At 39.0% G+C, this 13,619-nt stretch overlaps 1 protein-coding gene across 1 annotated transcript in view; it reads left to right on the forward strand.

Moving 5' to 3' along the window:
• large1 (LARGE xylosyl- and glucuronyltransferase 1) overlaps positions 1-13,619 on the forward strand; it is a 96,772-nt gene that overhangs the window by 54,241 nt on the left and 28,912 nt on the right. The window contains exons 4-6 of the mRNA XM_088644691.1: positions 1,744-1,826; positions 6,775-6,898; positions 7,472-7,643. Coding sequence (XP_088500817.1) covers positions 1,744-1,826; positions 6,775-6,898; positions 7,472-7,643 — 379 coding nt within the window. The remainder of the gene's footprint in view (positions 1-1,743; positions 1,827-6,774; positions 6,899-7,471; positions 7,644-13,619) is intronic.

The following is a 13,619-nucleotide window of genomic DNA, read 5'->3' on the forward strand; positions in this document are numbered from 1 at the left end:
TATTCAAAGACTGCATCATGACTTTTTGCATGTGCAAGCATATTGTGGCCTCACATACCCTGTTAGTAACATTAATTCTTTTTGAACACCCCCCCACCGCATCCCTGGCAATTGATCTGGACAATTTAGAGTTGTTAATCAAACTAAATGAGCATGTGTTTGCATGTTGAAAGAACATGGAAGGCCGTGCAAACTCCCCACAGACAGGCACCTCAAACTAGCGCTAAACGGAGAATCCTGGAGTTGTTAGGAAGTAATATTGGTTGATATGCTGTCATGCTGCCCCATTTTGCATTTCTATTTTTTGTCTTTTTTTCATTTGCATTTCATTTGAAATGTACTTTATCACTGAGTGAATTCAATATACTTCTCAAATTTGGCTAAGGATCAACTTTGAAAGTTACATTAAAATCAATATTGGTTTGATTGATTTTTTTTCACCCTACAGATGTTTTGAACAGAAGCTTGTAGTATAAATAGCATAGTTCTATCTTTAGACCTTGAAAGCACATTGGCATGCTGACAAAAGATGGAACCTCTCAGATTGCTTGTGAAAAACTCTCTTTTCCTTTAAATGTCATGACTCAGAAACATGACAGGAATAAGGACATCAGGATGCTTGAGAATGTAGCAATTTAACATCCTGTCTCTCAGCAGGTAGCCAACTAATGTCAATTTGTGGCCCCAGTTTATAAGGACTTTACAGAAGAGTCACATCCCCTCAGGCAAACTGGAATGTTTAAATTGAATGGAGTTTTTATGCAGTATTTTATAGTAGTTTTTATTAAATAACATCCTTGGAAGAAGTCACCTCCTCCAAAGAACCTTACTTTGCTGTCTTATCAAAAGGCTGGTTTTGGTCTGAAATGCCAGCCTCAAGTCAGTGGCTAGCCTCAGGCAAGCCAGAACAGATTCATATTCGCTTGACAAAAGTCTTTCAATTTGGAGCTTATTCACCTTTAGAATCCACTCTAGACTCTTCCTTCTCTGTACTATAGCGACACTATAGCTTCCTTCTCATTTTTTTGTCTTCAGGAATTCAGTAGTCTTAAATAAGACAAGCAATAACCAAATTACAATAGGAGGGATATTTAATGGGGAGCGAGAGAAAAAACGGCTAGTGAAGTAAAAAATTACAGCAGAAATTGGGAAGAAGCCGATTGGCTTTCTATGCCAATTTATGATTTCAGATATTTTTATTTATTTAATATAATTCATGACAGAATTCACATTCTAGAAAGAGCACCATTATTGCCTTTCAACATGCATTTCTCTAGGTATTCTAACAAGCCTGTAGTTGGCTTAGTAGTAAAAGCTTGGCATTGCAGGTTGTGAACCTTGTTGTTGATTTGGGTGATTTTGACCAGGGCGGGAAGCCATCTGTTTTTGGTCTGGCCTAATTCCGCAAACATCTTATGAAGCATGACAGAGCCTGTGGAGATAGAAATCCGTTGTCTTGTGTTCCATAGTTTTGCCTCGTGACGGATCTAAATAAACCCTTTCATATTCGGCAACAGCAGCCTTTTGCATCTTTTCTCTTTTTCTATTGTGAGGGCCTCCTAGCTGGGCATCCGGGATCATTTTGGACAATTCAGCTTGCGCAGTACTATTACTGTACTGTCATTTTTCTGTTGCGACCATAGATGACTGTTTTTTGTGTGTGTGGGGGGGGGATTCTCATGATAAAGTGAAAAAATATACTGATGTGTCTTTATCTGTCTCTTGTGTCTTTTCCTTCTGTAGACTATCCATGTGGCCATCGTTTGCGCTGGGTACAATGCCAGCCGGGATGTGGTTACACTTGTGAAATCTGTACTTTTCCACCGGTAACGTTACCCCTTTCCTAGTTTTCTTACAAAAACACAAAACACAGCAGTATTGTCAATGGTGAATTTCATGTTCTTGCCACAGATTGAAGCTTTCTCCCATCTTGTACTGCTAAGCTTCACTGCTACCTTAGCTGCTTTGGCAATCAGTACATACGGTGTTTACTCCTGTCCCCTCTTCATACAGTACCTCTACTCTAGTTGCCAAGCAACATGTCCGTTTGCAACCCAGGCAAAACTGCTCCCTGTCTCCTGCTCCACTGTTTCATCTAACTGCTATTTCACCTGCTTACAATATGAGATAGGAGGCTGTACATTAAATCAAGGATGCCACTTCCACTGTATTTTATTGAGGTAGTATTATTTAGGTGGAAGACTCATTATATTTAATCTTTTTCTTCATTAACCCTTTGTAAAATGCAAAAGTACAACATTTGTTGTAAGCACAAACATTTGGAGTAAAGCTGAGCATGTGTCATCTGATTGACCCTTTTTTTATGAACTCATCTCTTTACGTTTATTCCTGATTTTCTTATATTTATCTGAATCATTTTTGCCCTTTGTGGCTCACTGTTCCAGCAATTACTGTAAAAAATAGATTCAAAGGTGGGATGAATGCATGGCATTGAGAAACTGATCCACTGTCTAATAACAGATCGTGACTCATTCTTTCTGCTCTAGTGCAATGTTTGATATCACCTGTTAAATTGGTATACTTAGTTTGAAATGCACGATATTTTCCTCTTGCACATAAAACACGATTGGTTGTGAAAAGCAGGAAATATTTTAAGGAAATAAATATGGAACCAAATTATGATGTAATCTATGTACTTTTTGAATTATTTAAGAAATGCTACTGTGTTTTTCACTCCTCTGATTGTCAAAAATATTGTTTTAATGACAATATATTTCTGTTTGTGTTTGCTTAGTTGTTGCTTTTTATAGAGGATTTGTCCTGCTGATGATGAATGAAACAAAGAAAAATGTTAGAAAACTCTATTTTTAATGTGTTCCTCTTTTTCAGACAAGTGTGAGGTAACTGTCAAGTATCGTATACTCCATACTTTTGCTAGTGGAACTTCTCCATCTGGTTGTCCCCAGTGACTTTCTTTTAGTGCTTTTGCTCTGTGATTAAATACTACTTAAGCTTAGTTGTTTGCTATCATGCATAAATAACTCTTCCTTTGCCTCTTGACCTGTATTTAATTTTTCCATAAGTTCTTAACCCTTAACACTAACTCCAGCTCACTAACAGCTTTTAGATATGACAGCTATGGTCTTTCACTTAAATGTATCTGTATTTATAGCCAACATTAAATAGAAAAAAAACACAGGGCTGCGGAGCCAGTCATAACAAGCAACAGGATAGGAAGGCAGGATACACCCTGGACAGGATGCCAGTCATTCACAGGGCACACACAGACACAAGCACGCACACACTCACACCATGGCCTGTATTCCCAGTAGCCAGTTAACCTACCAATATGTATTTGGATGGTGGGAGGAAACCAGAGCACCCAGAGGACACCCACATAAACCTGGAGAGAACATACAAGCTCCGCACAGATAGTGCTCCCAAGAGTTGACCCTAGGGCCCCAGTGCTGCAAGGCAGCAATACAAATACCTTGGGAATACCTTGTAGAGTATCAATAGAACTGCCAACGTGTCTAAGATAAAAAAAAGTCTAAGGAAAAATGGGGACTCCTATAGGAAACTGTCAGTCTGTCAAAGACTTTGCATGGCTTCCTATAATTTTGGAACAAGCAATGGGTTTATTCCATGCTGGAAAGAACAGAAAGGAAACACAACGTTTTGGCCGTGGAGCCTTCTTCAGGTGTGAGGAGCAGGTGTTTCAGCTGTGAGGGCGTGGGGCCTTCTTCAGCTCACACCTGAAGAAGATCTCCACAACCGAAACGTGTTTCCTTTCTTCTCTTTTCAGCATGGAATAAACCCTTAACCTGTTCCTTTGCAGCCTGCGCATGCTGATGCAGCTCCCTACTTAAACTACTTCTTCCTATAATTTTACTGCATACTATACAGCATGTGTTTCTAGTTACTGTACCATACATCAATGTTGTTGCAGTGTATTAATGCAACTTTGTCTGAATACCCTTGATGAAGCCGTCTCTTGGGCGACTCTGTGAATCATATATTTTCTGCTACAAGACATGTATGATTCATACAGTGAACTACAGTCCTTTTGCTGATGTGTGCGAAATTGCTTCACGTAAGTCCTTGTGCTGTAGCTGCGACACTGAAAGGGATCAAACAGATACGTAGCTAAGATGAATGTGGTGGACTGGTGTGAGGGCAGGTTGTGATCCCCTGCCTTCTAGGATATGGTCTATCCCTCACTGTGCCACTTTCCTGGCTTCTCCGATCTTGTTGATCGATGCAGAGCACCTCATTCTCACAGGCAGTTATTTTGATACCAACCAGGTGATCATCATGACTCAAGTGGAGCCCATCCTAAGCTGTTCTTCAGTTGCACAAAATTGTCTTTACAGTCAGTATGAATGGCAGTTTTTCCAGATCCTTAATTATCTCAATTTGGCAATTTCAATGCACTTCAAAAGCCAAACATTGAATACCTTTTGCTTTTATGAAATTGTACAGTATGTCTTGAGCTCAGTATTTTATTATCTGAAGGGACAATACTACAAGAGTAATAGACAAACCCATATGCTTGCTTTTAAACATATCAATTACTATGTACTTTATGCATACAGTCGGCTGTTGATGTAACATTTAGACTGTTGTATTTTTATTGTACAATACCATATTATATTTTTTTCGTATCCCTGTATTATGAATTTCTTGGCATTAAAAAATGCATACAAACTGTTTCTGCTTCATAAGCAAAAAGTGAATATTTATTAGGTGGTTGTTGACAGCACTCAGACATCTCCTTTTTACTCTTAAAATCTAGTACACTAATTTAACTGACGCTGATTTATTGTGATGGAAAAAAGTTTTTCTGATTGTTCAAAACAGAAGATTTTAATTTGTCATCATTCCTAAAAAAGATGCATCAGTATGGAATATTTGCCCTCTATTGACCTTCTGAGTGTTTCCTGCCAAATAAATGCTGCTCAAGTGGTGCAATGCTCTTGGCATTTTCATTCTTGGCAATAACTGCCAAACAAATATTTTTGAGTGTAGCATAAAAACAAAATATTCCCTCTCACTGAGAACATGGATCTGCCCTTTTAGAGGTGTTTTGGGGGGTCATTGTCTGGACATAAATATTTTTTGTTTATGGTGATGAATAGGTGCCTTTACTCTTGTATTCTGGAATCATTCCACTGGGATTTTAGTACATTCTATTTCAGAACAACGTTTTTAGTCTTCCACAAAACAGCAGGTGGTAGTTTTCCTTGGAGAACAGCCTGAGTGTGTGCACTTTGTAACGTAAAGATGTGCTGATTTTAAATACAGGCATGCTGTCTCTGTGGCGAATGGTGACATCATTAAAAGTAATAAGCATTAAAAAAACACCCTTACAGAGTGTTAAAATAATAAAGCCTACTGGTTTAAAGATAAATGTTATTCTTCAATTATCTTTTTGCTGCTACTTAAAGTTAAGCCTGTTTTTTATTCATTTTCTTACATTTTGTGGTTCCATTTTGACTTCCTGTGCCAGAATGACATGGATAGACATCAATGAGAAGGTGTTGTGGGAAGCTCTGGGAATTATTTTTTTTACTCACGTCCTGGGTGTTTTGACTCTAGGCAATGTAGAGTGCATCTTCAACATTTGAGAGATGTAAGAGGACATACTCAGAAATTTCTTCTGTGGCTTTAAAGTGTTTCTTGTAGTTTACACTAAATCGTACTGTAATACTTTCTCTTGCCAGGTCAGTATTCAGTTTTGCCTGTTACAGAATTCTGATCTCATGCTACCACAAGTTTAAACAATGGGGAGTAGTAGGATGCTCCTATAGATTTGTCCATTTCTTATTAGTACAGGGAAACTGATTCATCTGACTCTAACACAGGACAAATGTCACATCTAGCACATGGGTGTAGTAAAAATAGGTGTATGCTTCTCAGTGAATTTGTAGTAGTCCATGCCTGGAACTGCTTTTGTGTACTTCTAGTTTGCCACACATTTTTTCTCATCCAATAAATTGGGATCATTCCAGATTAAGTAAAATGTTGGATTAAAATCGAATCTAATAAATAAGATCTTACATTAAAATAATTTCAATTTTCAGACAGGATCTGGCACACCTGCTTTCTTCCTACACATCTGTATTTTTAAAGTAGCTCATAGTATTTCTGTAGTATTTGCTGTATTACTCTAAAAGCTATATTGAGGTAGAGTTCTAGAATCTAAGTCTGACCTGTTTAAAAAAAATGTTTTGACTTGACGGTAACAAGGAACAAAAATCATTTAATATTTTTTTATATTTTATTTGAGAAAATATGTATTATTTAACTATTTACACAGATAGCCTCAGCTGTACATATGAGTTAAAGGAAAAATGCAGGTATTTATTCTTGTTAATAAATCAGGAGGATACCTCTCCCACAGTTTTTCACTTTTCCAATGCTGTGCATGAAAAAAATGCTGCCTTTGAAAAAGAAAATGTGTGTACCATGCAAGTGTTATATACTGTAGATATCTCCCCCTCTTCAGTGCATAATTCAGCTTACTTCAATCAAAATCAAAATATTTTACTCTGTCACTCAGTTTGTTAGGCTATTCCCTGCAGAGCAATTTCTTTGAGACAACAGTGACACTTTCAGAATATTTTTCCTTGGCTTGAAATTAATTGTCACAGAGTATGCTGGGGCACATAAAAGTGATGCAAATCTCAAGACGTTTCATGTCTGCCTTCCTCTGCAACTTTGGGGTATCTGTTCAGTTCAAAATGTGCGGTTTCTTTGCAGTTGTTGGAAGTTGTTGCAGTTGTTGCAAGTTAATGGCCTTGTGTCTTTCAGGCGAAATCCTCTTCATTTCCACTTCATCACAGACTCCATTGCTCAGCAGATCCTGGCTTCGCTGTTCCACACATGGATGGTCCCAGCAGTGCGTGTTGACTTCTACGATGCAGACGAACTCAAGGTGAGCCCTCCTGGCCCCCCAGCATGCTCTGTCTTTTTATATTTCCTGTAGGCCTCACTTTACCGTCCTGGACAAATGTAGCACAGAAAAAGAGAGTACTGTCCTTTTTTAAGGTTGTATTTTACACAGCATTAGAGCAAAAATTCATATTTCTTTAGCATTTTAACTTGAAAAAGACAGGTAAGAGCCATTGCTTTTTTTTAGGAAGAGTAAGTTAAACAGGAGAAAAAACAAATTAATCTTTTTATTTGCATTTCCTTGGTGAATGAACTAAAAGCAAATTAAAGGCAAATATTTTAGGTGCATTTGGTATTAACTATTTCTCATGTGTGTTAATGTGATGTTGATCGAGCATAGCTACAAGTGAAAAATATTAATCAAGAATGTTAGATCAAGATGTAAGACTTTAGTAAGATAAAAATTATAATTAAAGTTACTTAAAATGTGATTGAAAAAAAACTTCAACTTCAACTACAAACTGTTATGAATTCCTGTGGAGGACACTACATAATCTGGTATTTGTAAGGACAGTTGTAGTTAATGATGTGCTTACAAATGTTTTTCTTGTTATAGTCAGAAGTGTCCTGGATCCCTAACAAGCATTATTCTGGAATCTATGGTCTTATGAAGCTGGTTCTAACCAAGACCCTGCCTCCAACCCTAGAGCGAGTTATTGTTCTGGACACTGACATCACTTTTGCTACTGACATTGCAGAGCTCTGGGCTGTCTTTCACAAATTCAAAGGTATGTTCTCGTGTTTATTTTCAGTCTCTTTTTTTGTTTAGATTTCCTGTTTTCCCTTCTGAAACTGATGACAGTTTCGTCTGTGTTTCTAAGGGTTTCAGGTTATTTTAGCTAGGTTTAGGAAATGGTACCAGTCACTTTTAAGTGAGTAGATCAAAAAAGTGCCATGCCCGTTCATTTAAATTGAATTTAATTTAAACTGCATTTTACTGGACTTGGACAGCCCTGAAATGTGTGTTTTGCCTCATCTTTCCAGCAAGATATCCAGCGTTTTGCTGAGTGAGCGTTGTAAGAAGACTTCTTTTGGTTTAAATTGAAACAGGTTTATCAGCTCATAGGAATTCAAATCCCTAAGGAGGAAAATAAATGGAAATGTTCATTTTTCTCCTTGCTAATTGTTTATTTTATAACCTTTCGCTATTAAATTTACTATAAACCTCTTTTGCTCATGACAGTCTGAATACTTTTCACTTTCACATCTCTGCATTTGAAATAATTGCAAATCAATGGTTACAGGAGATAGTAGTCGACATCTGTGAAAAGAAAAAAACTGTGTCTACATTGTGAAAATAATTTACAGAGACCTTGAGGTGGGCTGCAGTATGCTCTTGCAGGTCTACTGCAATGATCCTCTGAAGCAAAACTCTCTTCAATAGCTTGTTAATCCATTGTGTTTATACAGTAAGGCAGGAAGGCACTGAGAACAGAGTGTAAGTAGATCCCACTGGCTTTAATTAGATTGGATAGTGCAGGACATGATGGAAGACGAGCACAGCATGAAGAAAGATTTAGAAAACTTCCCAAGCCATTAGGGGAATATTAAATGCCACGGCCTGGTAGGATCTTAATTAGCAGTAAAACTGAAGAGGTCATATTTTGTCAATTCTCTTTTCTTACCTCCTTCCCTCTATAAGACCCTCCTTCCCCCAACATGTTTTTTGGTTCCCCAGAGTCGAAACTGATTCATGAATGGCACGCGATGAGTGGGGCCACTGTAGCTGTGGGCTCCCCTGCAGCCATTAACTGTCAGAATTAGCTCTGCGCACAGCAGGGCCAGCTGCTTAATCAGTCACTTGTGAAGAGTGGGCGAGCCCCCAGTGGGTTCTCACAAATGGCTTTGCACTTTGGAATAGATGGTATCTTGAGCTTTAAAGAAGCAGGGCTTACCCAACGAATCTTCAATAAAATTAGTCCTGCTCATATTGAATTTAGAAGATCATTGCTTCTTTTCTCTTCCAACGTCATCATGGTCTCTCTGCGACCGGATGTTTGAAACATTTCATTTTGTCAGACTTACTGTATCACATCGCTTTCGATAACTGCTTATCTATCAGGGTCATGCTGGCCAGAATAGGCCCCGGTAGCATTGGGCACAAGGCAGGGTACACCTCTGATAGGATGCCAGTCCATTGCAGGGCACCAGGACCAGGTTTCTCAGAAGCCCATTAACCTGCCAGTACAGTATGTCTTTGGACCGTGGGAGGAACTCAGAGCATCCAGAGGAAACCCACACAACACAGGGGGAACATAGAAACAGCACACAGACAGCACCCCAGGAATTGAACTCAGGGCTCCAGTGCCGCAAGGCAGTAATTTTAGCCACTCCGCAACAGTGCCACCCACGCCAGGCATATGTTATTTTTTATTTTCCAAGATCAAGGTATAGAAGATCATCGTAGTCCAAGGGATATATACAGTACTGTATGAATTATTACTCTTGCCCATAGTGTACCGTTTATGGTAGGACTTTAGGTGAAATAAGTAACTAAGTAAGTCAGTTAGGGTTAAGTGTATCTGAGCATAGAGAAAACCTTTAATGTTTATTTTTAATAGAAGGATAGATTCAGGCCATCAGACCTTAAGTTCAATAATGCCTTGCTAACTTATTGTAAAGCACTTCTGTATAAAATGTCCTTTTGAGTTCAGATGGACATTAGGAGCTTATTGGACTGCATCCTGAGACTTGTCTTTCTTGAAACCTGATTTGCATGTTATACAGCTGAAAAGATGCACCATTGCTGGCAAGTAACGATGAAATGATAATACTAGAAATTAAAATTCAAAAGCTGAATCTCCACTTGAGTAAATCCACTGCTGTTTTTTATCCTCCTGTGTGAAAGTGTTTTAATATATCATCTTGATTGACAACCCTACCTATACAAAGGATGAAATGCACTATGTAGGCCACAAATGTAGGCGTGAATCCTCAATCTGTTTTTTTTATTACCTGTTTTATGCTCCACACACCATATTTTATATATGTGACAGATGCACAGTATGTCACTCTAATGCTTTTTTATTTAAGTATCAGGTTTAGTTTTTCATTTAAATGGATTTAAGCAAATGCAGCAAAAACAAAACACTAAGGAATATCACAGAATCCTGAAATACTGAGCTCATGTAAAAACTGATCTTATCAACTTCATCATTTACTCCAACTCAGTAAAATGGAGGATAATACCAGATCATATATTTTTTTAAATGAATGCAGAATTTGTTTCCATATGGTGGGTTAAGTATTGCATCTGGGGCATTAAAGTACTCCAATTCCACAGTGATGTCTGTATATAATATTAAGTCATTTAACTAGCACTCTAGATTAGTACCCCCTGGCAGTCACATCTAAACAGTTAATAATAAATACAGGGCTCTTGTTTGGAAGTACAAGTGTCCTGCCGGAGCAGACAAATAGTGAGACCATAGGGAGCCATCTTTTGTCACTCCTGCTGTTTTTGTGGCCTGTTGAGTTTTGACCTCTTTTGCAAACAGTTACATGCAAGAATCTATCAGTTAAATCATCTCACTTTGATTAAGACTTGTTCGAAATTTCATCGGAGATAGGGTATTAGCTGAGCCCAGCCCTTAAAGTTATACAAGAGTTTATGATTACTGTAAAATGACTGAATTTAAAATGTATTTAAGGTAACAAATGCAAATAAGCCAAATGCAAAGTAAAGTACAAAAGAGCAGTGAGAGACTTAAAGCTTATGATTTTACGTTTTACAGGTGTTTATTTTGTGTGCTGGAATTTCTGCTTTGTAATGGAGTTTATTTAACTAAAGTTCAGGAGGGATGACAACAACCACGCTCAATCATTCCCAGCCGTCAGTTATTAGCAATCACTCCCTTCGTCCTTCCTCCACCGAACGCTAAAAATACCAAATGCGACATCTCTCTCCCTCACAGCGACTTTTGCATCCCAACTCCACCTCTGCAGCTGCCCCTTGGTTACCCTGCATGGGGATCCTGGCCTCCTCGACCTAATGCCAGGAGGTCGGCCCTCAGCCAAGCGGGTTAAGCCAAATATTCGCTCCACGATAGTTTGTTACGCTTTGATTTTGGGCATTGTCATTCCTCGTGAATTTGAAATATTGTTGTAAACTGAGGTTATACTGGTAATACCAATAAATGTATAATGGCATTGCCATTCAGCAAATGCTAACCAAAGTTAGCCAATAACCACAGTTAAGCACAAAATGGTACATTGGGTCCAATGCTAAGTACTGTAGGTCCACTATGGAAGGAGAGTCATGTTGTAATCAGGTCAATCAGAAGTCTAGCTCTAACAGAGACCTCGAGCATGGGATGGCCTAAGACATCTTTTGTACTGGACTAGTGACAACAAGCTATGGAACAGCGACTAGGGAGCGTGAGCTATAATTCAGCAGAGACCTCTGGGAAAGAAATAGAAACAAGTTTACAAAATAGCCACCTGAGAGCTGAGCTAACGGTCCATGTAGACCAATTGTGTATCAGAATAAGGCTGGCCATCACTCGCACTCTTACCCTTTGGAGCAGAAGAAGCAAGATGCTGTAAGTGTTTTCAACCTTCCGATGGACATTCACTGCACCAGAAAAAGACAGAAACCATGTGATAACACTTGGTCAGTTTTCATTACTGTCAATGTGCGGTGTGTTAGTTGGTATTTAAATTATTTTTACTTTTGCATTAAGTAGACAACACCCCCCTTATTGTAATACAATGTTGCTGCATTCCGCGGGGGCGTGTTCAGTGTGCCATAGTAGTCACAGCTGCTCTGGCTAGAAGATGAGCTACGGCTGTGCAAGCCCTATAAAGGCAAAAGGCACACTGGACACGCCCCGAAGGGATGACCAGGGCCACCCCCGGAAGTGGAGGAAGATTTTCACCGGCAGTCCTGGAGGGGGTTGTACCCACGTAAGGCTGTGGTTATTTTTTTTTTCTGTTCATTTTCTTTTTTCCTGTCCCATCACATATCTTCACCGGGGCAGGCAGACCTTTTTCACACACTGAGTTTTTACTTTTGTTTTGACCTAATGCACCCTGCTCTCCCGTTAAAGTCCGGTCTGGTCACCGCTGTGCTAGCGGTTCTTCTTTTTCCCAGGCTGGACCTCGTTGCATAGCGTAAACCCAGCCGGGATGTCGCGATGCACAGCGGCTCGTTTTTCTTTTTGCTTTTGGTTCTTTTTTTTCCACCCTTTTTTGTGTTCTTTTCTGTTCTTGCTAACCTCACACTGGTGCTTCTGTCCCTCAGTTAGGGGCGTTTACTTTTTACGACTCGCTTTCACACGGTTACAATGTACAGTAAATGTTTAGGACCAGTGTCAAGTGACAAGTAGCTCATTGTGGAAAGCGATCTTAATATAGCCACATCACAATTGTGACAGACTAAAAAAGTCTGTGGGAAAACATAAGAAAAATAGTAATGCAGCATTATGCGATTGCAAGTGATAGGTACCATCATGCAGAACCTTTCTTCATAGTATATTACAAAAAATAAAGTCTTGCTATACAAATGTGGATTAATGATGCTTACATTAGCATTCAATGCAAAACTTAAATGTACTTTATGAACACTAAATTATGAAAAAGACACAGCAGTAGGATAAGACTATAAAGTCAGGAAATTATAGTTAAACTTTAATGTTAATTCTACTTTGTTAATGCAAAATTTGGTTTCCTTGTGCTTTTATCTTAGGGGAATGCATTCTTATGAAATTCATCTATTTAAATCTCATCTATTCCTTTCCTGATGCTCGTATACCTTGACTCCAAACAATCTTCCCACCAGCCTTTTATTATTAAATAAAATTACTATTATCTGACGCGACTTACAGTATACGTGTATGCGTTTTTAGAGCTCGGCATTTCATGGAGGTCATTCAGAGTGAAGCATTTTGCTTCCTCCCACCCTGGATGAGACCCCCCCCCAGCCTTCTAGTTACTGTCCGTATCCAGAATCTTGCACACCTCTTCCCACTGGTGCTTTTTAGGTGTATTCAGATAAACTGGCATACCAAAACCGAGCCCCATGCAAGTTTCTATCTTAAGAAAAAAAAATAATCTCGGAATAATTCTGGGAATTGACATCCTCACTTCATGAGCCGCAGCCTTTTTTTGTCATGAAAATTGAGGCCAGTGAGGTTGCATATCATTTCAGAATCCCATTTTGGATGCCGTGGGAAGGTGTGCTTCTCTTAAGCTGTGGGTGGCAGCTGCTGGTGGAAGCGATTAAGGCTAGGAGCAAGGCTGGGCCCCCTGCCGTGAGCTGATGCACGGATTGCTGTAAATATCCCATTATTACACCGCATCCCTGCCTCTGTGCTCCGTCTCTTCAGACTTGTCCATCCTGGCTGCCTGTTACTACTGTATAGGCATTTAAACAAATCGATTAAGTCAGGGTAAAGCGGCACTGCCTAGCCAATTAGCATCTGTTTTAGCACTATGCAAATCCTTGGTTGAGTGCATTTCATTCCGTTTAGTCCAAGAAGATGGCATGCATTGCATTTGAGCTTTTCTCCTGGAAAGCACCTGAACGTGAAGTTGCATTAAGGGTTCTGTGACATAAGGGAATTTTACGGTAAATTATTAAACAAAATATGCGCATCAACAACAGTGCATATTGAATATTATACTGTATATATAGAACACAATTTTCTTTTACCGTCTGCTTGCTTTTATCTGTGGAATCTGAACTCAAATAGGCAATAATCTTT

The sequence above is a fragment of the Lepisosteus platostomus genome, chromosome 9, assembly GCF_059453375.1.
Source record: "Lepisosteus platostomus isolate fLepPlt1 chromosome 9, fLepPlt1.hap1, whole genome shotgun sequence".
Lineage (NCBI taxonomy): Eukaryota > Metazoa > Chordata > Actinopteri > Semionotiformes > Lepisosteidae > Lepisosteus > Lepisosteus platostomus.